Below are 27,519 nucleotides of genomic sequence, written 5' to 3'. Positions count from 1 at the left end.
ATATTAATAAAACAGTTAATATCTTAACACTGGCTTATTAAGGGAAGGCAAACACAAGGCTAGGATAAAAGGTTGTTCAAATACCTATTGTGTAATGGGTAACTGACAGAAAGAAATAAGGTAGTTTTAAAACAACATTTTATTATTTGGAAAATGAGACTCCCCCCCCCCCCCCCCATCTATGTATCAGCCCTGCATCCCTAGCTGCAGTTGATAGGGCATCATGGATAGAAGCAATTCCTTTGGTCACCTACTTCTCAGGGCTACTTGGGTAGATGAGCAACAGCACCTGGGGAGGGAGCTCTGGTAACAGGGGGCATTTCCCAACAGTGGCATCTCTGGGCACAATACATCTCTTTCACCTTAGATTCAAAGGCTGATAGTGTGGGCTTTCCTCTAGCAGTAGGGGCTGCATGCTGTTTTGGCTTGTGTGACATACTGTGGAATAAATACAGTAGTCAGGTGACTCTCTCTCTCTTCCTTAAGGATAAAGCTCATTGTTATGGGTATACAAAGAAAACCTAGGAGCCCTTAATTCCTCAGACTGTGCATATGCATGTGAGCAGAAGCCCAAGGCCTGCTTTGATGACAATGATGGCCAGAGATGGTCTGATTGGGTCCTAAGTGCACTGTGGGAGCTTAAGCTGCTCAGGGTCGATTTTTCCAGTTGGCTTGATGCGTGGAAGGGCAGACTTCACCTCAATTTCTTAGTTTAAGCTGGCTGGCTCATTTGGGTTTGACTGTACTTGTCCCAAGAAAATTTAAAAAAAGATGCTGTGAATAAACAACAACAAAAAAAATTTCATCTGTAAAAGTACTAAGAGATGGGAATAAGGATTCCTCAAAAGCAAAGCTGGCATGTAAATGAGAAGAGATGGGGTTCTGAGAACCTGACTCTATGTGGTGCTGACATGTTCCACCCTCATAGTACCACCCCCACAATTCCAGTTCATATAATTTCTCCTTTCTTTTTAACCATTTTAAGGTTAGATATACAGTGTTAAAAGTAAACATCATGCACAAACTTAAAATCATACTCAAGGATAGGTGTGATATATGTGTAAAAGATTTTATCATTCAACACTGAATTCCCTAAACCACAAGCATTATGAAATGTAATACTGATGTTAATCTGAAAAGATGAAGAAGCAGAATCTGTTTTGATATCTGGCATTGGATTTCACGTTCCATTTGTATACGTTCCAATCCCCACCCTCACATGCTGTTATAATCTATTCTGGTAGGTAACTTTAAAGAATATGAACTTCTCAAGTCCAGTAACAATTCTAAGTAGATGTCATAGAAACTCAATTATTCCTAGGTCTCATTTAAGGTGTTATCTACACACTGACTCATTTGAATTGGTTTAAATAATTATGAACTTTTGGGAAAAGATCAAATTAAATTAGGCTAAAATATACATAGAAAATAAAACCCATCATTATTTGTTTTGATAACATCTTAATCCACAACCTTAAGAATATAACAGTTAAGGAATGTAAACATGTAGCTATTCAATTTTTTCCTTTAATTTTTAGAAATGCTTTCTCAAGAGCTTTTTTTGGAAAAAAAAAAAAAAAACTCACAGTGAAAAATCAAGTCCCAATATCTCATAAGGATGGCAAAAAGCTAAAAGAGATCTTTAAAAAAATAGCTTGCTACAGATCCTTCGTGTTCTTTCAGCAAAAAATTAGAAACAATTTTAAACCTCTAGCCAGACTGGGTATGAAATCTTCATTTCCCTTGAAACAGATTTTTTTTTTTTTTTTTTGTCATAGATAGAATGTTGGCAGAGTGTATAAAAGAATTCAATTCACAGCTGTTCTACTTTTTTAATGTAAGAAACATTAATCAAAGCTTTAAGTTATAAGCTTTTCTCATGTTGTTTAGTATTCCAGTTCAACAAAGATCAATAGAGGCCATCCCAGTGTTTCTTGACGCCTCACCAGGAAGCAGAGGCGTGATTATGTAAATCACTGCTCCCGCACCTCTGCCAGCTTGCTTATCTTCCCAAGCCTTCTGCCTGCTGCTCCTGGCTCCCTGTGCAAGTGCATGCCTCTCCCTCTTATCTCCCAACAAAGCTCGGAGAGGCAAGGATTGAAGCCAGCGATGTTAAACAATGATGCATGGCTGATTTTATTTGTAAGTGATTTATTTCACCGAATTTAATTTTTTTCACTTTGTGTGTAAGATATTTGTTAACAAGTCAGAATAGGAGAAGTGAGGCAGTGTTCAGAGACAATTGACACAGGTTAGAAATCTATTAAGCACTCTCACGGGTTGTGTTGAAACCCGTGGAAGATGAAGGAAGCTCTGCACTGAGGTTTCAACATGCGATCAGTAAATATCCCATTTACTCTCTGAAAGACAATTAATCTGTAACTACATGCAGAAATTTACAAGTAATAATACTAGTCTTTGAAAAAAACAAAAACAAACCCACAGTAATCATATCATCAGGTTAAGTGGCAATGCACATATTTTTCAAACTGAAAATGTAAAAAGAGTAAGTGCCTAGAAATAAGGAAATTCATGGCAATGTTTGCAATTTGCCAGTGGCCTAATACATGAAAATGATTGTAAGCCACTTTCTAAATGGTTACCACACCGGGTGCTGCTCCAGTCAGCGGCTTGTCCACATGACACCGACCACTCCAGAGAGAAGTGTGCTTGCTGCACTCTGTAATGATGGGCCTGGGGACACTGTCCTTCCATGTCTCCTGCATTAATCCCTGACCCTAGTATCTCGGCAGCATAATCCCCATTCAGCATTAGTAGCAACGGCTTCGACTGTGAGGAACTCTTTTTTGATAAGTAAGCACTGATTCAGGCATCGCTTTTAAACAACATGTTCCCAGCTCAGCAAGAAACCCACACTCCTGAATGAACCAGAGCACATTACTGAGAAAAAGTTCATTAACCTTGCTAGATTTGGGGGTTAACAGGATAGCTGAAGAAAGGAATGGAGTGAACAGCTCGGATACAAAACAAATTAAAATGAATGTCATCATTCCTTTTGATATTCATTAGTTGATTCAGAGGGAGAATGCTCTTCTTAAATTTGCAAGCATTTATCTGTGAAAAACAGGTGTACATCTGCTACTCGAATGCATCTTAAGCGTGTGAGAGGAGAATAATGTAGACAGACACTCACCCGTTCCACTGAGAGAGTAGCTGGGAGAGGGAGAAAAGACTTGAGCTGCGAAATCCTCAAATGTCATGACTTCTCGGTGGTTCTGAATTATTGCTTCAAGATACAGAGCTCTCTCTTCATAGCTGAAGTAATTGGTTAAGGAGACAAATGCATTTGCAAAACAGCATTCTAAGCAGTGACAGTCCACTTCGTTTTAAATACACTTACGCAACTTTGCTGTTCATGTGCAAAGAAGAGTATTTTGCAAGCTCTTTAGCATCTTGTCAGAAAATTTGATATTTGTCATACTTAGTAGGATTTGGATTTTAACACCTAAATTTCTCTTAGATTTTAAGTGCATTCAAAACAAGCTTCGCTAAAAAATACATAAACCAATGGTTACAGAATAGCATCAAGGCATTAGTAAGATGCCTTTTTAAGCAAACAAAAACAAGAAATATTGATTACAATGGCATCTCTGTCCATTGACCACTGTGTGACAACCCTGGATCTTCACTTCCTACTTGGGTGGACAAAACATTCTTATGAGGTTACTGATAGAATGAGCCGATACTTCAAGCAAGAACTATATGATGGTGAACACATCTTTAAAAAATAAGAAAATGCAAGCTACTGGGAAGAGAAAAGGCCAGAAGGTATACTCTGAAGCGACATCAGAGCCACTAACCAGAATAAACTATAAGAATTAAAAAAATCAGAACTAATATGTAGGAGAATCTAGCAAAGAGTACACAATGCAATTGAGGGGAAAAAAAGACTATTGCCTTTTAATTAAAACTGCAGTCTGGAACACACAGCATTCAAATGTGTAATCAAAAACCAGTCACCAATAAAACTTATAAGCGTAACACGCTGAAGCAACTTTCCAGCTGTCTTAATAGGACCCCTGCGTGTGGCAGTCTTTCACAGGGCAGAAAGCAAATCTTCCCCTTTTGTGTGTGGCTTCTGTTTCCTCGGAAGGTGAATCATGCACTTCCAATAACAGGATAACGTCAGAACAATTCGACAATGGATGAAGGCACCACACGTACGACTTCATGAATTAACACTTGGGGAAGTCGGCATGATGTCTCATTTTCCCCTTCTTTATTATCAATGCAAAAGTTAAAAGATGTGTTTTGGTCATTTTGAAAATTGTGCTAATTCTTCAGGAAATAGGGAATGTGGATCAACATCAGTTCGTAATTTACAGCTCTAGGAGAGGAAAAAGTAATTTTAGCATTTCTCACTATATCTTAAAACTATCTTTTCAAGATGGTCTCTTGAAAAAGGTAAGTTGGTAACGATTATGCCTTTCCAATTAGCTTTCGATAGAGTCTGTGTTTTAAAATAGGCAAGTGTTTTTTTCTATTTTCTTTTGGTAAAATATGCACATTGATTTCTAAATGTGGGCTTTCCTCTTCTTATACTTTTATATTCAGAGGATGATTTCACACCACAAGGTGACCAGAGGCATATTCTAGAGCTGTCGTCCGATATGGTAGCCATGAGTCACATGTGGCTATCTCGATTAAAATTTTAATTAATTAAAAAATAACAACTCAGTTCCTCTGTCCACTCACTCTATTTCAAGAACTCAAAAGCCCATATGAGACTAGGGGTTCCTGTATGGAATTATCCAGAGATAGGACATGCCCTTCATGGAAAGCAAAACTGGAATTTCTCTTTAAGCTTGTTCTATGCAACTTTAAAATACAAAAAAGAAGAAATGAGTTTGAAGAGTCCAAAAGTGGACCCTCTGATGATTTATTAATCTTTCCTGTAAATGGTCACAACAGCCCCAGGCCTGGGCAGCATGAGCCAGAACTAGCTCCACGGCTGTGGGCTGAACTCCTGGTGACTTGCCTTAATGAACAGACTGCCAAACTTCCTCAGCAAGAGGCGCCTGCTCAGACCCAATTCTAGAGGGACCTACTAATGCCATTCACGTCTCATTATGAACACGCTTATTCTGCACAGCACTTGGCTGTCGCCAAGGCTCGGCCCTCCGTGTATGGCCCCAGCAAGCCGCTGGTCTGAGGAACAGCAGGACGTTAGGCCTGAGTGGCCGTCTGGCGAACAGGCACTCTGACACTAAGCTGGCACGTGCTGGCCCAGCAGGGGCTGAGCGAGGCGTGACAAATTACTCAAAGAGCTGAGCTAAACTTATGGCTGACAACCACCTGAGCCTTCGGACCGCCGTGGCCCGCTGTCAACGCTCAATTCATGGCTCCCCCTTTCAGTCCACAGTCTGCTTGTGGGCCTGGGTTAGAGCAGGCACGTCCCTCTAAAGACCTGTCATGCTCTGCCTAGTATCGTCCTGCTGTTTCCTGAAAGGCCCCACTGAGTCCAACACATCCACATACAGTGCTCAGGACAATGGTGAACAAAATAGAAATGCGTGTGCATTTTGCTAAATACTCCATGGAAGGCATATCTGGAAAGTGGCTTGCTATGTTAATCAAACGTACAATCAAACCTACAAAAGGGATGCTGTGCATGATGCCACAGAAATTGACCCCAGACAGCAGCCCATCATTTTCATCCCGGATGACACTATTCAACTGTCATTAGCTTGTCCTTGTCAAGATTGAGAGATCTGGGCTTCCAAGGGAAAGTCCAGCACTAAATTTATAGGGGGCAATAATCAAGTTTTGAGATTTTTCTGACTCAATGAATATTTATGGTCTGACTCCCTAAACTAAGACACTATGGAAGACAGAACAAAAAGGTCCTTCCAGAACTGGATACTAGAGGAGGAAGTGTTCACTTAGTAGAGTCCCAATCTTGCCATTCATGTCCTGGACTGTCACATGTAGCACAAGCTTCCCCATCCCCCTAACTGCAGTGTTAACAGTGCTAAACTGGGTGTTGTCATTTAGACAAACATCCATTAGGGCTTCGGGTGAGACCAAGACATCATGAAATGCATTTCACTTGTGGCCTAAGCCAGGGCATATAAACACCATGACAAAGAGAAACAAATATCATTCTAGCTCTGGCAGCATTTAGCAACAGCCAAGAGGCTCAATGATGCCAAAAACCATTTCTTTTAGTAGCCTTAAAAAATGTCACCCTTGGAAGAATGAAGGAACTCTGAATTGGGCAGAGGGGATTGAGGGGAGGGGAGGGAGCATGGGGGTAGGAAAGGTGGTAGAATGAGTCGAACATCATTACCTTATGTACATGTATGATTGCACAAATGGTGTGATTCTACATCACATACAATGAGAGAAATGAAAAGTTGTACTCCATTTGTATACAATGAATTGAAATGTATTCTGCTGTCATGTATAACTAAATAAAACAAATAAAAAAAATGTTGCCCTTGGATCTTAACTGAATTTATTAGACCTACTAGTAAAGGTGATTTTGAGCTGTATCATCTGACATTTTCTTATCTCACATCTCTAGGACTTCAGTGCTGGTTGCTTTTTATAAGAAGGGGCATTTGTAACTTAGACATCAAAATACTTACAAAGTTCCAGTTATGTGGAAGATATGTTAAAATGTAAACTGAATATTGAAATAATGCCCGCCAGTTGAAAGTCAGAGAACTTTGACTGAAAACTGGTGGCTTAAGAGGCACCTGGTCATAAATATGGTATGTGTTTCAATGCTAGTCACTGCCGTTTTGTTTTGTAAAAAGTCTTTTTTATAGAAACTTAATTCTGTTCTGAATCTCATTAAAAGCCCCATATAGTAAGTACCTTTTAAGGAGTAATCTGTCTCCTTGATTACTCAATTTAGATAACATTCAAATTACTAAGCAGAAATTCTTCTTGGTTTCTGGTAGTGTTGAATTTCTTTAGTGACCCACTCTGTCCACATTCCCATGTTTGGATTTTCTCAATCAGTAATATTGTTCTGCTTATATGTCTTCACTGGTTGTTATTTTATTAAAAATTTCCAAGAGAACCAGATATACACTGCTGAATCTGTGTTACAAGAGGCTGAGAATCCAAACCCATCCCTCCAATTTTATTTTGATTATTATTTGTTTTGATTTTTTAGAAATGATAGCAACAGCATGACTGTAAGGAAAGAGTCTGCATTTTGATGGAAGAAGAGCTTAGGTTTGAATTCTGGGTCCTTTCTCCAACAAGATGGAGGGCCTGGGGTAAACTGTTCCAACTCCAACCCTTGGTTGTCTTACATGCAAAATAGGGATACTGATGTGCTATGCAGGCTGCCTGGAAAATTAAAGGGAATCCTATTTTGAAAGCCTCTACCCAGGTTCCAGGAGACGAGAGAAGTATGGTGAATCTGGATTGCGTGCTCCCTGACCCACTTAATATGGGTTTATGGGTTATATTCCAAAAAGAATGTAGTAGATAAACTAGGGTAAACTTCATGTTTTGTCACAAGCAAACTTTCTTATGCTAGACCCTGGTGAACTGGGAAAGTACTGTGGCTTCCATTTGACATCAGGAAATGGATGCTCAAAGAGTTAAAGTGATTTTTAGAGTCACAGTTACTCTGCCGTGGAATCAAGACTAGAACTCAGATCTTCTAACCTCTACTCCTCTTAGCAAAGATTGTGAATTCTAGAATACACAGGGTTAAGTTCAAGATTGCAAAGTTGGGAGCTAAACTCTTAAAGAGGACAATGTGGGCTATAAAAAGCAATCTGCAATTTACACTTAAATACATAACGTATAAGGGGCATCTTCACCCACAGACCATGCTGATTTCAAAAAATACAAGAAAATCCAACTATTACCCCATTTTAACTTCTCTTTGCTTATTCAAGCTCTGTGTTGGTTGACTGCTACTTTGCATTTTAATCTGTCTTGGAATAACTGTCTTATAGCAAAGAAAAAAAGAATGGTTTGTAAGAGGTTATATTGCAAATTGCATTTTCTTTCCAACCCTTCTAATTCCTCTTGCCTGAACCTTCTCTAGATTTTCCAAGAGTAGACTTGATAACTCAGTTTAGCCAAGTGGCCTCAAGGGAAGGTTGCCTTATAACATCAGTGTGTGTGTTTTGGACTTACCCCTAATTTTTATTCCTAACTCTTGTAGTAGTTCTTTATTATCAACACAAAAAGTCCAGAGCTGGCGACCTTCATGACACTGCCTAACCTCTAAGTCCTACAGCCGTCATCTGCAAAGGAGGGGAAGCCATGTTTCAGAACCATCTGGGAGGTATCAGTCAATCACACAGCCCTCTGAAATGTTTTGGCATCCCAGCCTTTGTCGCCATTGTTTGTCCCATCCTCTGACTATATCGGGACATAGAAAAGGTTGAGAACTTCTGGCTATACCTACCATGTTTACAATCTCATATTAAATACTAGATCCTCCTATGTCTTTCATTTTACTGATTAGGAAATGGAAGCATGAGTTCAATGATTTTCTATAGTCACAGTTAGTCCATGTTAATTTCTGTAAATGACCAAAAACTGGGTGGCTTAGAAATTCATTCTCTCACTAGTTCTGGGAAACTAGAAGCTCCAAATCAGCAGAGGTTGCAGGGGAGATTCTGTTCTTATTTTTTCTAGGTAGTTGTTGGCCTTCCTGGCTCCAGGGTCATATGGCCTCCTCTTCTCTGTCTGTCCTCTGTATGTTTCTTATGAGGATACTTGTCATTGAGTTTAGTGCCTATCTGGATAACCCAGGACGATTTTCTCAAGATCCTTAACCTATGCACAGTTCCAAGGACTAGGATTTGGATACATTTGAGGGGAGGTCACCATTTAGCCCACTTTACTTCATGAGGACACTGAATGAGGCAGGTTCAGGCAGGTTCATCCCTATGTCACTCATACTACCTAGCTTATAAGCACTCTCCACAATATTAAATGGATAAAAGAATGCCTAGAATTTGTGACTGCTGCTTCAGGCTACAACACCACTATTATAGTGGTATTATATTATATTCTAGGCAAGGCAAATTGGAAGGAGAAGTTATAATTTGAAGTAAAATTATGTGTAGATGACAAAACAAGTGATAAAACTCTTACAAGAATGTACAGGCAAACTCATTATGACCCTGCAGTGTGGAAAATATATGAAATAAGAAAACAAAAACATGAACCATAAGGGAGAAGACTAGTACATCTGACAGATTCACATGAAGAGCTATCATAAAGAAGTAAAGATTCAAGGCACTAAGGTGGAGAAAGCATCTTCAAAATACAGCTGACAAAGGGTTAGTAGCCAGAATATGTCAAGAACTCCTACAAATCCTTAAGAAAAAGACAATCCACAGGAAAAACTGGCAAAAGACATAGGCATTCCCAGAAGCTAAACTATGAATGGCCAATAAGATACTCCATATGATTAATAATTGGGGCTTCTAGAGCAATCATGAGATGCCATTTTATATATACCAGATTGGCAAAACAAAATGTGTAATAATGGCTAATGTAAAAGAGGATATGGGGTATAGGAACTCACAGACCCTACTTGTGGGAAGCAACTGGCTCAAATTCTCAGGGAAGCAATTTGGCATTATTCAGGCAAGGGCAGAGACTAAAGCTCTGTGGGTTGGTAATTCCACTCTTTGGTTTGTGAACTCTTGCACATATGTGCTTGTTTTAAAAAGTTTATAATTATAGACAACAAGTTTATGCTGTGGATACCGGCAAAAGGAAAAGGGGAAAGAAGCTGTTTATAACTTTTTTGAGAAAAGTAGTCACACAGTAGAATAGTATGAACAGTGAAAAGAAATGAACTGTAGGCATGCACATTGATAAAGATGAAATGTAAATGTTCAGCAAAAAAGTAAGTCACTCAAGAACACATTTAATGCAATTCTATTTATATAAAATTTAAAAGCAAGTGGTAGTGAAGAATATTGTCCAGGGCTAGATCCATATGCAGAACAATAAAAAAGAAGAGCAAGGACATGATAAACATTTCTGGGCTGTGGAGGAGATAGTACACAGGTAGTTCTCAAATATATTGGTACAAATAGGGAATCAGTTTGGGGACATGTTTTAGCATGTTTAGCACTTATGTAAATGTTATGTTTTCTAGTATGTATAACTATTTCATAATAAAAATAAGCAATATGGTGGGAATGGGATGTAGAAATAATCAAATGGATATTTTCTCACCCATTAGAAAGATGAAATGACCTTCCTTATGTTTGTTTGTTGGGGACAGCAAAGATTTAAAAAGTCCATTGACTTAGAGAAAGTATACAAAAGATGTGCTATTTTTAGGGTCTTTGTTCCCAAAATAGACCAGAATGGTAGAGCTCAATGTTTTAAAAAAGTCAGAGGAACTCTGTCAGATGGAATTCAAAGAACTCAAGTCAAACATAGACACAAATGCCACCATGGGGTTAGAGGTACCATACAAGAAAAATATGCTTTTCCACATAAATTCTTTTTCAAAATAGAGCTAGCCAGTGCTAACACTGACAAAATGGGCTGGGTTGAATCTGGGAATGGTAGAAATACTACATATATACATGGGCCTTGTGTTGGTCAGATTTTCATTGCTGCGACCAAAATACTTGAAAAGAACAACTTAGAGAAGGAAAGATTTACTTTGGCCCATAGTTTCAGAGTCTCAGTCCATGGTCAATTGGCTCTAAGGCAGAATCGTCATGGTAGGAGGGAAGATTCTCAGCTCATGGTAGTCAGAGAGGAGAGAAGAAAGAATGGAAGGAAGGAGGGAGGGAGGGAAGGAGGGTAGGAAAAAGAGGGGGGGCAAGATATAGTCCCCAAGGTAAATGCCCCATGACCTATTTCCTCCAGCCATGTCTCACCTATCTACAGTTCTCACTGAGAAGTACATTCATATTATTAATGCATCAAATGGATTAATACACTGATGAGGTTACAGTTTTATGATCTTATTACTGACTAAAAAGAGCCTTACCTCTGTATCTTGCTGCATTGGGGGCCATGCTTACGACACATGAATTTTGGGGAACATTCCATGTCAAACCATAATAGGCCTATACGTACATGGTCCTAGTCTGCTCAGAAAACTTGATCTAAAGTAACTTTGTCATTTTCAAAAAATAAAACTATCTTCACTCAAGTGTTCATTCATTAAAGAAGTAAGTACTGGGCTGGGAGTGTGGCTCAATGGTAGAGTGCATATCCTAGCATGCAAGAGGCCTGGGTTCAATCCCTTGCAATTCAGGGGAAAGGAAAAAAAAAAAAAACAAAAAAAAAAAACAAAAAGGAAAAGTACACCAAGTGTCCAGGAAAGTATACTGAGTGTAGTCTGTGCTGGTTGGTAGTAGGAATGTAATCCAGGATAAGAAGAGGCCATCCCACCCTCAACACACCCCTAGGACACTACTTAAGAAACAAGGTTGCAGAACAGGCAAATTGTCCTTATATTGGTGCCAGGAAGGAAGAGGGCCACAGCAGGTCAGAGACCTCTCTGAAGAGGAGGCAGAGTAGCAGGTACCCAAGAGTGGGGTTGGGTGAGGATGGCAAGAGCACTGCAGGCACAGAGAATGTCATGAGTTGGAAGGGGCTGGAGAGTTGTAAGGAGGAGAAGGGAGACTGGAACTGTGGGGTGGGGAGAGGGTGGCAGGAGGTGCAGGTCAACCATGGGCTGGGTCTGGGTCTGGGACTGAATGGTTTGAGTCCAGAAAGCAATGCGATATGTGATTTCATTTAATTTTTGATGGGACCACTAAGGAGAGTTTAGAGTAGCCTGAAGGTATGAAGAGGTCAATGCTGACTATGTTCCACCACCAATGGGCTTGTTCAAACATCTCCGTATTCCACACTTATTTTTTGAATATTTCAGAAAAATAGAATACACATATATATTTATATATATACATATGATTATATATATTTATATATATTTATTTATATTTATATTTATATTTATATATATATTTATTATATATATATATATATAATACACACACACACAAACTTGGGATGGTGGAAAGGTAAAGGTTACTTATAGATCTGAAATGACCAGGACATCTGAATGGACTTGAGCCTAGTTAGGAAGAATTGTGTGGCAGAGTGGGTCATGTAGGGTGATGCATTCTGACACAGAAGAAAGGGAAAATGAACTGTGTGTCTGTGTGTGTGTGTATGTATATATATACTCACTGTGGACAAAGAGTAGACCAAGAGCTGGGGGAAGGTGGTTTGTGTGTGTGTGCATAGAAAGGCCTAAAAGGGAGATAGATTAGAGGAAGAAAAGCTGGTGAGGAAGAAGAGGTGGTATGGGCCTCAGAAAGGCAATGGTGGAAGGAAGAAAGAGGAGCTGCATGGGGCAGGGGTGCTGTATGGGGCAGACCCCCCTTAAGCATGGGGTGCCCGCTATTGGTGAGAGGGCGGAAAAAGAAGTCAGGGTGTAACTCAGGGATCATGACTTAGGTGAGTATGAGAACGGTGTAGATGCTGATGAAAAGGGCCTGGAGAGGGAAGGCAGGGTTGTCAGTCACAGGTTAGGAGATGATCTTGGAGGAGACACGGGTGGTAGGGAGAATGCAGTGCTAGGAAGCCCTGCTCCCACTGCCAGAGGGTGGGCAGAAGTAAAACAACAGGAAAGGGAGAGGAAGGGGTGGAAAGAGAGCAGCTTGGCAAGAAGCCACACGAGAAACATTGCTGGAAAAAGTTGCAGAGTCTCTGCTCTCATGCCCTTCTGTATCCTTCTGCCACCCTGTGGGATGTTCCACAGGTAGGTTTGGTGGATATTTTCTCAATATAAATAAATGGATGAAATTCCATAATAATCAAGACAGGAACAGAGACCAGTACATCCTAAAGTCATACATTATTTCCATAAAAGTTTTGTTTGTCTTTCAATGTAATGCAAATTGTAAACGTGAAGACTATTTAAGGCCCCAAATAAATAAGTCATTCAATGTAAATGTCACAGCCTGGTGACAGATTTAGAGAATGACTTTACTGAACAATGTAGCCACATAAATAGATGTTTTGGAAAAGGAAATTAAACATGTGAAGGTATAAAATATTAGATTAGGTTTCAAACCCTAATGATACTCTACTGGAGAGGAAGAGTTCGCTATTGCTCAAAAAGAAGAAAATACCCATGTAACTAAGTTTAAGAATAATTCTGAGGAAATGATAAGAGCAAATGGAAATGGGAAAAAAATAGATTTTCTTCAGGCTATTAAATTATAGGCTTTTGGAGGTCTCCTCTTGTGTCATCATGTCCTGGCATGGAGAACTGAAGCTCTCTCTCTTAGAATTTGAGATCCTCCAAGGGTACAGTAGACTTGGTCTATATTTTTACTGGAAATGTTCAAACCAGTTCTTCCCAGGGGATTGATCTGTGAAGGAGCACATCTTTAATTATAGCATTTTCCATTTCCATCTTGTCCAATTCTCCCAGTGCACCTCACCTTCTGTAAATCACCAAGCGAGAAAATACCTGTGACAGTGTCGCTCAAAATCTCACATCAGTAAAAATATAAGTGACAAGAAAATTAGTCATTCTGCCTATTTCAAGACTAGTGAAAGTGCTGTCAAATTGGGTGAGAAAAGATTCAACAGTCTACTTCGCTGATGAAAACGACCGAAGAAGTGAGGAATCAATACGAACAATAGAAAACCCGAGAGTTCTGCCACGTTTATGCCAATAACTTGATTTCTGGGAGGAAGGGAGTAAATGTCACTTGAACTGTTTCTTTTTCACAGGTTTTTCACTGGACCTAAGGATATGATCTTGATCTTAATTATAGAGATGATCATTGCTGACATTTTGCTGGCATTTAATATCCACAAAGTAGCAGCTAAATGGAAAACAATTAGAAATGCAATGTCTTGAATCCAGTTTGTGGCAAAACATGAAAAAAGTAGACAATTAAATAGCAATACATGTGGATTTTAAACTCTGACTTCATCATCATTGGCTATAAGTGAAAAAACATTATTAAATAAATCATATCACAGGTATTATTTAGTGCAATGTAATTTGAATGGAGTTATCTAATGTTTGCTTTTCAAGCATTCTGATCTTGAAGGCAAAAACCACTTCCCTTTGGTGTACAGATTACTTTGTGTCTAGGTTGATTCTAAGAATAAATACACTCAAGATGACATATGTGAGATTATCAGAAAACAAAACTGACAATAACCAATAAATAATCTGTGGCAGATATTTTGGTTATGATGCCCTGAAAATATTCTCAACTGCTGTCCATGAACAACCTGTCTGAGCCCAGGCATGGCAGAATTTTGTGGTCCAAAGAATTTGCTACAGGTTCTGAACAGATTTTCTTGATTTTTCATTTCTGAAAGTAATTTGGGGGGAAATAGTTCATTTTCATGATGTTTATAAAGTTTCAGCTATATTTAAGTTTTTTCTTCTGTGCGTTAAAAAATAATAAAAATAGATATATCTGGAAGGAGCAAATTATATACCTACAAAATAATTATAAATGGCTTAAAGGCATCTGAGTTTTCCAGGAAGATATTCATCTTAATACCAAATTATCAGATGACAAGAAAAACTCCAAGAAAAGTTAGGGGTTTACCAAATGACGGTGACTACAAAATGAGGCAAGAGGCTCGTGTGAAGGTTGCTAAGTGAACTTCCTGCCCTATTCAGACAGTTGGAGTAGGTGCGGTGGGTGTCCCTGTACACCTGAGAGATAAATCTCACTGCTGACCTGCACCTGAAACTCAATACACACCACAGTCTTATCAGAGCTAAAAAGTAGTGCCACAATTATGGAAACTTAACTGGAAATTTGGGGGAATTCTAATAACACAAAGCTCCTCCAGGATCCAAAGTAGCAAAATTATGCTTGCTATTTCATATTAAAGCCACTGATTTCTGGCTATTAAAAACAGTACTTGATGCAAATGACTTGGTTAGGCAGAAGCCACACAGTGTGAACATGGAGGCTCAGCCACCATTCAGAATGGCACCCAAAGATGTCTTCAGGGTTGCTCAGGCTATAGGCACAGTCAGCCTGTGAACACACATTGGCTCTGTGCAAACTCCAAAGGGTCAGATGAGCATGGGGACATTGGTCTCATTAATGTCATGATTGGGACAGTGATTTTGAGCAGATGGAGGGAAAAATACCTCTTTCACTTTTTTACATCTGTCCCATCATTTGGTTCAATGCTTGGAAAAAAAAAAAAAAAAAAACAAAATAAAACAAAACAAAACCAAGAAGGGAGGGGAGGGGACATGGGGGGGAGGAAGTATAGTAGAATGAACCCGACATTATTACCCTATGGATGGGGTTCTACATCATATATAACCAGAAGAATGAGAAATTATACTCCATTATATATGATGTATTAAAGTTCATTCTAGGGTCATGAATAACTAATTAAAACAAAAAAAAAAAAAAAAAAAAAAAAAACCAAAAACCAGGAAGTATATATTAGTTACTTAAATATTGTGGTAGGAATTTTTTTTTTTCAGTGCTGCAGATGGAACCCAGCACATGCTGGGCCAGTACACTACCATTGAGTGCCACCTCCACTCACTGTGGAGGGAAATTTTGGTGTTTTATTGTCAAAGGTGGTCATGAAAATTCCCAGGGGTTGCTGAAATGGCTTTGATTTCATAGCACATTCAACTGTGCTGTTCTACACCCTCTGCTCAGATTCTATTCTGTGAAAAGAAAAAAAAAAAAAAGCAACACACATAGTGCATTAATTTGCTTTGATGAAAGACCAGTTATGTGAGTGGAGATGTCATTGCAGTGCCTTCCAATGAAAAGAGTAGAGAAACCATCTACCTACTGAGGAGTCCCCAGCAGGAGCACACTGGGTTGTGGCCATGCATTCCTGTGACACTCCTGCTTGGTGGTGAGTAAGGGAAATTGTCTATCACGATATCAGAGGAAGAGAAAGAAAAATACATGTTGGGGTCTCTCAAGATCTTTTTATACAGGATGAAATTGAAGGCACATTAAATGTGACAAAACTGAAGTGAGATATTTTGTTCTAGGCCCCTCAGAATCCCGGCTCCCAGCCACAGCCCACCCTCTTGAGATTAGAGTTCCTACCAAAAGAGACCAGTGAGACCACCACCAACAGAGGTGAAGTCCCACCCACTCATGTTTTCGTGGGAATTGAAGGAGGAAATGAAAGCCCTTCTCCAACCCACTCCGATCAAGACTATTGTTCAACAAATTTAGAGGAAAGAAAGTTTACAATGTTTAAGAGAGACTTCTCTGCCTGCAAATTAAATAAACCTCAATGCTTGCATCTCAAGTAAGTGTCTTTGACTTTACTATGCCAGTGAGAGAAACCCCTGTGGGTCAGAGTAGGGACAAGAGTGACAGTTTCACAAAGTTGCATCACCATGGCCATTTGTAAGGTGAAGGTCTTTGCAGTATGGTGGCACACCAGGCCCTTTCATCTTGCACATACTAATGCAGAGGCCTCTTCCCCTATACTCATTTACTCCTTAGAATTCTCCATGACTGCCTGGTCTGTGTGCTGGTGTCCTCCTGCACCTATCTGGTGAGGGCCATTGGGGATGCTGTGTGTGTGCTTCTTGTCCTCCCTGTGCCTCTGGGTGTCACCATCATGCACCTGCTATGGTAGTCCCTTGGCTTTCACATGACATGGGATAGTGTCACACCAGTGACCCCTCAAGTGGCTGGTTATAGGGAAGCAAATTTGTATGTGAGTTAGGACTAGATCTGGCTCAGGATGAACAGTGGGAGGGAAGAAAATAGATTGTTTTCTATCTTCTTTCATACTTAGAGGACATGTCATCCAAGTGCAGAGTAGATATTAAGTTTCTTCTGACATTTGGACCACACATTTAATATCTCAACATTTCAGTAAGTCCCTCTGATAAACACTTTCAACTTTTAAGAGTAATAAAGAAGGAAATAAGGGAACAAGGCTGTCCCACTGGGAACAAAAATCAGAATTAGAAGTTTTCTCATGATAATACATGCTTTCAAGTGAAAATGTAGAATAAAATATGATGAATGTTTATATTTTGATTTTTCTATGTCATATTCTGGGATTACTCTACTTTACATTTGAATGAAAACTGTCTGCCTTTGCATTTTAAATACAAAATTTCCTGTCCGAGATCCCTTTCAATCTGACTAAAATATACCCTTAGGATGTACAAATAACAGAAATAACCCTGAATGCTGTTAAACTTAAAATTCCCAACTCATGCAATTGTGTGGGACTTTCCACATTTAAACCTTATAGAGTCACTTGATATCATCTTCGTGACTAAAAATATAACTGCAGTATTACTTAAAATTATAATCAAATCATTCTCTTGCAAATTAAGACACTAACTCTTGGGAAAATAGCCAAATCTAATTAGGTGTATCTTTTCTTGATAGATCAAAAGCAGCTCCATTAAGTCAGCAATTTTTATATTAATGGCATGAGACATGGTCCAGATGAAGAAAATGACTTTTGGAGCCATTTTGTATTTTATTTAAAGAGAGATGGAGATATTTCTCACAGTTTACATAGGAATCAGAGTGGTATTGCAGGCCCCCAGGCCAGGAGATCAGGTCTGATCCCACTGTGGTAGTCCACCACACCAGAGAGCCCAGTTCATCTTCCCTCCTATTTTCCTTATTTCTTCCCATTATTGTGCCTGTCACCCACTTAACCATCAGCTATCCATCAGATAAGTGCTTCCTACATAGACATAATTTTTCCTTCAAATATAAGAAAAGCACTTCCTTGCTATTAGACCTCCTCTAAATCCTTGCTCATATTTTGGAGGATTCTCAAACCCATCATGGTAAAGTTACCTTATAATTAGCCTGAGTTCTGTTTGAACTGTATCTCAGAATAAAAAAGATACAATCTTTATGAAATAAAACCAATTTATCCAGTGTTGGCATGATGGTCTTCCACTTATGAAGTCCTTTTGGGGCCACGAACTCATCAGACCCTTTGGAAAACCTCAAACCACAGATAAGAAAGCAGAGTTGGAGTAGAGATGATTTGGAGCCCACCCAGCTAATAATAAGCTGAACTCAAATCCCATGACCAGGATGGGTTGTGATGGATGAATGGATGGATGGGTGGATTGTCTTGAGTCCACAGACAAGAAGCTTATTCCACAAAACCTAAATACCCTCAACTGCTGGCCTCTTTCTCCTTTACACTGTCAGCTTCATCTTTCAAATTTCTTTTTTAGTTAGTAAGTTTGAAATGTTCAATGCTAAGTTAATTTACAAATACTATTGCTTTGTCCCGACAGAAGAATGAGAACAGACAAACAGATCCTCTGTTCCTTCCAGAAGCAGAGTAGCACAAAATAAATTGGCAATTTTTATAGCTAATCTGGCATAAATGGCGACTTCCTTGCTGAATTATTATCTGTATGACTGATGGAAGAATCCAGAATTTAAAGTAATAAGCTATATTAATTCAATCCTTTCCTTATGCATCAGGGTTTGGGAAATTTAAATGAGCTCATTTAAGCAAAAATTACTGTGCTTATTTCTGGTCACATTTTGAAGACAACTAACACGGAGTTTCAAAGTTTTATTAACTGACTATTCTGAATGGACATTTTCAATGAAGGACAATTCAACACCATCAGATATGGATTATTAAATCATAGCATGCTTTAACCCTGGAGAACAAGAGAGTTTTTCCTTATAAGATCCATGGGGCTTTTGCTCCACAATCAAACACTGAGAGGCAGCAAGAATGGATTGTCATTCTTCAGTTGCTATCTGCCCAGAGTAATAAAGCTTCTGGAAAATCCTTATTTTTAATTATGTACCACTTGGTATCATTTAAAATAAAACCATTTAGAATAGACCTGTGTCCTATGTGTTATGGTCTACATGAATTTCAAGTAAAGGTTACATGTTTAATGAGATATATCTGCTAATATGACTTACATAGATTTAATAAGAGTAACACATTGGGTTCACATTCTTCAACTTGTAGCTAATGATAATACTGGAGAGGGCAAAATCATCTGTGCAATGAGTCTAAGTAAAAGAGGAACTAGAAATTCAGGCCTGATTTGTGACTTAAAAGAGGAATGAGGACAAAGGAAGAATTACAATGTAGGAGGCACTTGGTAAATATCAGATGGGTGGATGGATAGATGGGATGGTGAATAAATGGATGAATGGATGGGTAGATGGATGGATGGATGGATAAATGGGTGAGTGAATGAGATGGATGCAGGTAAATCATTTGCTCATCTTCTTATCTGTGCAAGGGGGTCCTGAGGTGACCTACAGGACCATGTTGTAGTGAGAAAAATGATGCCATATATGCCTGTTTACCATCATAGCAGCAGTTGTTGGTATTTGCAGTACTTTAGGTTGGTTGGTGTAACCTAACATAGAACATCTGGCAAAAGAGAAACAAGATGTTTGGAGCCCTGGCATCACAGAGCAAGGGACCTGAGGATGGGCTTGGGCCTGTGTACTCATGCTTCCTAACTACCTGGCTCTGTGGTCAGGCATCTGGCTTAGAGTCATGGGCCTTGCCAATAAGAGTAAGGCAGGGTAGTCTTCCCCTTTATGGGTAAAGGTTCCATCACCTCCTTGTCCCAAGGCCTGAATGCTTCTTCTATCATTTGGTAAACATTTCAGGGGCTGTGTTTTTCTCAATCAAAAATTGAAACATGGGGACCAGGCATTAGGACAACAGTCATTTGAAGTCATGGAAATTTGAATCCCACCAAGAGTATATTCTAAAACTGATCAAGTGTATTGATGATTTGCATTTTAATTGAATTTCTTCTGCTCTCACCCACCCCCAATGACTGAGTAAGAACTGTGATTTTGGAAATTCCTTCCTATTCCTCTACTGCTTTTACCTTCCTGATTTCCCACATCCATGTGTTGATAGCACAGAGGGGTGTCACTGCTTTTCTGAAACATCCTGGAGGCATGTCTCTGGGGCCACCAGTATATGTCCTCTGTAGACTCCAATAGTCAAGAAGACCACATGAATGAGAGAACATTTTTAAAAAATACCTTTACATATCTTTAATTAGTGATAATTTTACTTTTAGTTCATGATGGACATTAAAGACATGTAACTCTTGGCCCATACCTGAAGTCTGAAGTAGGTTTCTGGGTTGTGCTTATAAATGAACTAGTAATTGAGGGAAAGGAGCTGGCTCTACCATTTGATGTAATAGTAGGGCTTTGTGGAGCATGAATCTGAGACGAAGTGCAATCTACGCAGGAATGGTGAGGCATTTCTCAAGAAGTCATGCCCGAGAAGTAGGGGAACATGAGACAGCCTAATAAGTAAGACTGAGAGGCATGAGAGTTAAGCATGGAAGACTCTTCTGAGGGGAAACACTTTGATTGACAAAGGGAGACAGGTGTGGCAGTTGGGCAGGAAAGAAAGGGAGGTGTGACTTAGTGCAGGTATCTTCACAGAAAGCCCTTAGGAATGGCCTTGGGTGACACCTCTGGAAGGAGGAGAGGAGTACAGACAGGCAGAGGACATTTCAAAGACCATATAGTACAGAGAAAATGCAAACTTAATCATGCACCATACTCTATAATTTCTAAAATTTTACGTATATTTTGTAAGCTGGTTGTAAGTTACTATAAAATTATCCTTGAGAATTAGAGATGGAAACATGCAAAACAAATTTAAGTATTATGACTACAGATAATAATAATGTACCGTATAATGCAAAACTGCTAAAACAGTAGATTTTAAATGTTCTCACCACAACAAACAACAGGTATGTAAGAATGTGCTAATTAGCCTGATTTTCTCATTCTACAATGTACATCACATTATAGCCCACAAATATATGCAATTGTTATTTGCCAATTAAAAGAAAAATTTAAAATGATGTAAGCATTTTTAAAAATTCTGATTCTCAAAGTGAACACATGTTGCCATGTCATGAATGTCATGGAGAGAGAATGTGTGTACCTCTGGATACAGCAGTGTTTTCTAGAATAGACCTGTGTCCTATGTGTTATGGTCTACATGAATTTCAAGTAAAGGTTACATGTTTAATGAGATATATCTGCTAATATGACTTGCATAGATTTAATAAGAGTAACACATTGGGTTCACATTCTTCAACTTGTAGCTAATGATAAATTGTATTTAGATCATTGAAATACTAAATCTTTTTTATTTTTTTATTTTTCCGGTGCTGGGGATCAAACTAACATCCTTGTGAACTGTAGGCAAATCATAAATCCTTTTTTAAAAAAAGCAGTTGGTGAGAGAAATCCTAAGGGCTGTGAAAAAGGAACCACTGAGCTGGAGGGTTAGTGACCGCTCTCACTGTGAGAATTCAGCAGGAGAGCAAGCCACATTTTCTGTGATGATCGAACCACTACAGAATATAATACCTGGGTCAATTTTCTACAGAGATGGGTCCTAGGATGTGATTGTCTTATTGAGTCTGTCGATGAGCAACTGCTAGGGCTCTCCTTTGGTGATTATAATTAGCTGGCTATTACAATTCAGGTGAGCACCATGGGTTAAGTAACTGGAAGAAAGGTCAAGTTACCAGGCACTGGTACCCCAGCTTGGTGACAATGCTAATCTTACTAAAGGTGAGTATATACACGCTCATTTCAGTAGTCGCCCAATGAGGCTTAACTTAAACGTTTTGGAGGATAAATAAAAGGTACCTACCTGGATTTAAAAATCACTTAATATGCCATCTAATCCCCGGAGTAGGAGAGAATTAAAAAAAAAAAAAAAAAAAAAAAAAAAGCCTCAGCATTTCCTTAGAAAATAGGTAAAGTTGACCATTTCAAAAAGAGTAGGCACAGACTAACATGGGAAAAGTAAATTCTGCCACATAAACATACATGGAAAAGGAAAGGAATTAAAACAAATTTTTTGAAATGATTTATTTTGAAAAAACAAATTCTAGTCTTTCTCCAAACAGCCTTGTCTCTGAATTGTTATGTTATTTTTATTTTTAACTTGCTGGCCTCTTCTTTTTGCCAGGGAGTCAGTGAATGTTCAATGCCTGAGTTCCTGCAACTGTCCATCTTTGAACTGACCATGTGAGAGCAAATCTATTCTGTGCAGCTCGACTCCCTCAGGCCAAAGGCACAACCTCTGCTCCAGCTGTCTGGAGGTACCTATCTGGCTTGTTGAGGTGCCCTAGCACCTCCTAAGTGAATTCTGACCACTCAAAAAGTCTCAATTTTAAGAAAGATCATGCAAACTGAGCAACAATTAATTCTACCCTTTTATTTCATGCCATGAAAACAAACCTGTATAACATTTCTATCCATTTGTCCATCTGTCCACAGACATATTTACCAATCTGACTATATGCTAATAAATTGGGCACAGAGATTTTCTCTTATAATTTTCAGAAAACCTGACAAAGGCATTACTCTTCTTCCTTTACAACAGCAGAAACTGAGGTTCTGAGAGGCTAAAGATTAGCTCAAAAGCAAACCAACTTTGGCAATTTCATATGGTTCTAGAGCCCCAGAAGGGGACTGGAGGTGGGTGTCTACTTTCTTCCCACAAAATGCTTGGGACCAGAAGTGTCCCAGAGTTTGGAGGTTTCAAAATTTTGGAATATGTGCATAGTCTTCTATCGATTGAACATCCCTAATCCAAGAATCCAAATCTAAAAGGCACAAGATTTTAAGCATCACTCAAGAAGTTTCAGATTTCAGAGCATTTAGGAATTTCTACTTTTGGATTAAGGATGCTCAACCTGTATAATGAAAGAGGAAGGACAAATAAATCTAGCTGGAGGCAGGTAGAGGACTTGGAGAACAGGGGCCATGCACAGGAGACTGCTTCCACAGGATCGGAGTCTCTGAGAAACAAAGAATAAGCCTTCCAATGTAAGCAAAAATACAGACTCAGTTTAAAAAAAGCAGCACTTTTTTGTACAAGCTGCATCAACAGTTTGACCTATCTCACAAAGTTTAAATGCTTTCATATGAAGTCTAACAACTGCAAAGATTCAAGAACAAACCTCATTTAAAGCAAGTTCTTTAATTTTGTAATAAATGCATTCTTTATTAAATCTAGTCAGCAACATGCACCCAGAGGACTACAGGGACAAAGTTCCCTGATAAATATCTGGATGTATTTTTTGAGAATGAAGATAATATTCAAGAATTCCTTGGACTGGAACTTTTGCTTTACAACATAATAGGCAAGTGCTAAAATATGCAGTATGTATCCACGAAACTCTGAAACTCATCACAACAGAAGGTAGGTCAAATGGAAAAGACAAATTCCATAATGTATATTTTAAGTAGTAAAGTAATGTACACTCAGTAAGAGTTTAGATAAAATTTTTTTGACTTTTTGTACCAAAACATACTTGGTTTTAATCATAGCTTCTTGGGCATGACACAGAGTTGTAAAATATCAAGTGGGGAGGAAGAGGGAAGAAAGAAGAGGGATGGCTATGGTGTGTGATTCCATAACTTGGTGTCCATTTGGGGTCAGAACAAAGCTCCTGAAGAACACAAGCTCTAGTAATCTAGCCAAGTCAGTTTGTGAAGAATACAGTATGTATAAGCAAAATTAAAACAAAAATAAGGCCAATTTTAAGAAACACAGTTAGCGTCCACCAAACAAGTGACTCATGGTCACACACTGGCCTCTCAGGAGATTCATGAGAAGTGCCAGCAGCTCCTTTCAGCAAGGGTCCTAGGGAAGATACTGAACTAAAACCCACAGTTTTAGCTAACCTTGACATTTTAAGATTACAGGTTAAACATCCCTAATCTGAAAAATGAAAATCTGACATGCTCCAGAATCTGAAACTTTCGGAGTGCCAATACAATGCCACATGTAGAAAATTACATATCTTGAAGCTTTGTTTCATTCACAAGATCATTTTAAAAAATATTGTGGAGGACTGGGGATGTAGCTCAGCATTAGAGTGATTGCCTGGCATGCATGGCTTTGGGTTTGATCTCTAGCATCACAAAATAAATAAATATAAATAAATAATTAAAAGGATAAAACTAATATATATGAAACAGAAATGAATTTTGTGTTTGAACTTGGGGTCCATCTCCAAGATATCTCATTATATATATGCAAATATTCCAAAATCTAAGACAAATCTGAAATCAGAAACACTTCCAGTCCCAAGTTTTTCAGATAAAGGATAGTCAACTTGTATTAAGTTCAAAGCTAGAGTAGATGGAAGAGGTTTTAAAAGCATCTTTAAAACAAGTAGAAATGCTCTCATCCCCTTCTGAGTTCTTCAGTGAACTGTTTCAGTTACACCCTAATGAATGGTTGAGGATGAGTCACCAACATACTGACACTAAAGCAGGGACAGGCCACCCATGTAGCTAAATGCCAGAAGTGAAGACAAAGGCAGAGAGGATCATGTCCTCCATGGGATGTGGTGGTTTCAAAGCTGTTTGCCATGTCTTTAATCTATTTGGGCTAGAGGGCTGTATTCAATTTCCTTTTAGAGAGGCATTCAGAGTGAACTTAGGAGAACCGACTAAGTTATTCTTAGGTGTTCTACCCTATACCCTGAAGCAAACACATGGCATCCAAGAGAGATGGCTTGATGAAGAATCTGCTCTTCACCTACAGTTCCAGACCTTGTCGTAAGTGGTGAACACCACAGCCCAATTTCCTCACAGAAGGCCCTGCAAAGCCATCTTTGGTGTTGTGTGTTGGTGACAGATCCCTTGAAAGCTGTTGGAAGCCTCCTGGCCCTTGACCCAACCCTGGATGAGTAGAGTCAGCATGGGAGGGAAAGGGAAGGACAGATGAGTCTTGTGGAGTCATGAAGTGAAGTTCCACCATATGGAGGCAGAGATGACACCTTATAAACTTAGCATGTCCACACTCCTGAGCGGATACCGAGTACATGCCAAGATGTTAGGGGAAGTGTGATGGAGGCAAGGAATGTACAGCAGCTCCTGCTTTCAAGGTCACCATGTTTTGGGGAGAAAACATACACAAATGGAAGTTAATGCAAAGCAAAAAAGAAAGGATAGTAAAGAACGAAACCTTGGATATATGTTTATTTAATTATACCTGAGGAAGAGGAATAGGAAATGGGAATGGGGGGGGGGGGTCATCTACTATATCAAGTTGGCTGGTACCCAGAGTGCAGAATTCTTTCTTTTAGCAAAGTTCTTGGGCTCTTCTTGGAACACTACCTCAGACTCCCAGTGTGGACATAGGTAGCTCTAATCTCCTCACTAAGAAATGTTGGGGCCTAATGTGAGGACATGTCTGTGGGCCTTCCCACAGGCAGGAAGTATACCTCATCATCCTTCCAGAGACTGCTCTGGCTTGAACTCATATGGATCAGAATCAAGATTGTCTATGTGCAGGATTAGTAGTAAAAGCTCTTGGAGAGTTCTTATTCCAAATTCTGCTTAAATGAGCAATCCCAGAAATACTGCAGCTACTGAAGACTTAAAGTGGAGTGAATTATGTATTAGGTTGAATCACTAAAATTACTGATTTTTTGACCTATAAAATAGCAGTGGATTACTTTGAAAAGCCTACTGGGCCCCAGGTGTTTTTTCCACAGCATCTGTCTGGGGCCATAGTTTCACTGGCAGGCAGTTCTCCCTTCTCTCCCAAGTCATGGGCCACACACTCACCAGTAAACAAGGCAGCCTCCAGGGCTTCCAGAATCCTTCAAATAAAATCCCACCCACAACTGGGTGCAGTGGCTCACACCTGTTATTCCAGTAACTCAGGAGGCTGAGGCAGGAGGATTGCAGGTTCAAGGACAGCTTCAGCAACTTAGAGACTTTGTCTCAAAATAAAAATAAAAAGTGGTGGGGATGTATCTCAGTGGTATCTGAGTACTGTATCTCCCAAGCATATGTGAGGCCCTGGGTTCAATCCCCAACATTGAAAAACAAAATAAATCCCACCTAGGACCTCAAAAGCTACTGAAGTCCTTGGCACTTCCATGTCCCAGTTAAATAGCTTGTGACATTTGCAGATAGGTTTGTATGAGTTTTCTGTAAAGACCTCAGTCTATTTGTAAATACCACCTCTACCAAGCAAAACAATTTAATAAGGTAAATCTTTTCTTGCTTGAAGATGTTATTTATCTATTCCCTTTTCCAATGCTGTCCTTCAAACAAAGGGAAAATTAAGGGTGGCTGAAAAAGTGCATTTAAGTGCTATGGCAATAAACCTGTAAAGGAGGCAGTGTCCCTGCCACATTGCCGCCCCGTCCATGGCAGGGACATGAAAGCATAGAAAGAGCCAAAGGGTAACTGTCTAACTTCCCCCAGGGAGGCAAAGTGGGTGGCTCTCAGAGGCTTCAATTTGTTGAGACTCTTGTTTCTCCTGCCTTTAAGCGGGAGGCAGGAGAGAAATATAAACAGAAACAGGAATAGAGCCCTGGCCTTGTGGTGGTAGGAAGACTCTAGGGAAGGAGATGGGTCAGACTGTAGGAGGGAGAGAGGTGAGTTACCACTCTGACTACCCAACATTTCCTGCTGGATATACTCTCTGACTTTGGCCATGCCTCCCACATGCCACACATGCTCAGTGCCCTCCTAGGTTCTCTGCTGAGATGCTCTTACAAGCTCTGCCTCTGTGGTTCATGTGAATCCTTCAGAGTGGTTCTTAACTTGTGTCACTGGAGTCCAGCAGTCTTTTTGGATGGCTCACAGTCAGAATTCTGGAGGTCCTTGAACTCAAATGGCAAGAAGGACATCTTTATTTTCACTACCCGCTAACTGAAATGAAGCATTTCTTTCCATTATAAGCCACAGAGGTATACCTGTGACTGTCTCCCTCAGAAATCAGATACTTCCACAGTATATGATGTTGTTGCCACTGTATCAGAAGACTGATTCTGCTCATCACTACTTCAAAATTTCAGTAGTCTACTTAATTTTCCTATTTATAGCATCCACAACTAAAGCTGGGTATTTAATACATGAATGTTCATATAATACTACATATATGTTTGATTTTAAAAAGTCTTTCACTGTAACTGATTCACTTTGTAATCCTTTATTTTCCACATTTATAAACATTTGGAGACAGGCAGGAGGGAAACCTAAATGGCTGACTCCCTTTATTCCTTTAAGTGTCCCTACTGAGTGCCAGGGTACGTTCCAGGTTGACACTCAGAAGTGGTAGTAAGAGTGACAGAGCCACCATTATCTGCCCACTGGACTGAGGTACTGATTGTGAGACTGCAGATGTACCAGCTATGGATCTGTCTACTCTCCTTATGCCACAGCAATGACTCCAGTTCAATTTACACAGCCATGGAGAGACCGGACATTGCCTGAGGTCCCCACTGATGAGCAAGATTCTGATCTGTAGCTGAAGATTCTGAGACAGTGTCAGGGTGGTTGTTGCCAATAAGTCTCTCAAGTTTGAGTAAAAAGAAAAAAAAAAAAAAAAGGATTTTCAAGCTAGGAGACTAAAGAGTGGAAGTGTGGAATACACATACACACAATTTTTTTTCAACAACTAAATTGTATTTACTTTGTCCTTGCTTGCAGAGTGCTCATGTAGAATGGAAGCTGAAACATAAATCCTTTGGGAAAA

At 39.4% G+C, this 27,519-nt stretch overlaps 1 protein-coding gene across 1 annotated transcript in view; it reads right to left on the bottom strand.

Moving 5' to 3' along the window:
* Nucleotides 1-27,519, bottom strand: part of RALGAPA2 (Ral GTPase activating protein catalytic subunit alpha 2) — a 309,855-nt gene that overhangs the window by 13,691 nt on the left and 268,645 nt on the right. The window contains 1 exon segment of the mRNA XM_079124240.1: nt 3,155-3,276. Within this exon segment, the coding sequence (XP_078980366.1) occupies nt 3,155-3,276 (122 nt within the window).

The sequence above is a fragment of the Sciurus vulgaris genome (assembly GCF_902686455.1).
Source record: "Sciurus vulgaris genome assembly, chromosome: 2".
NCBI lineage: Eukaryota > Metazoa > Chordata > Mammalia > Rodentia > Sciuridae > Sciurus > Sciurus vulgaris.
The sequence above is the reverse complement of the archived record's forward strand: the minus strand, read 5'-3'. Positions and strand labels throughout refer to the sequence as shown.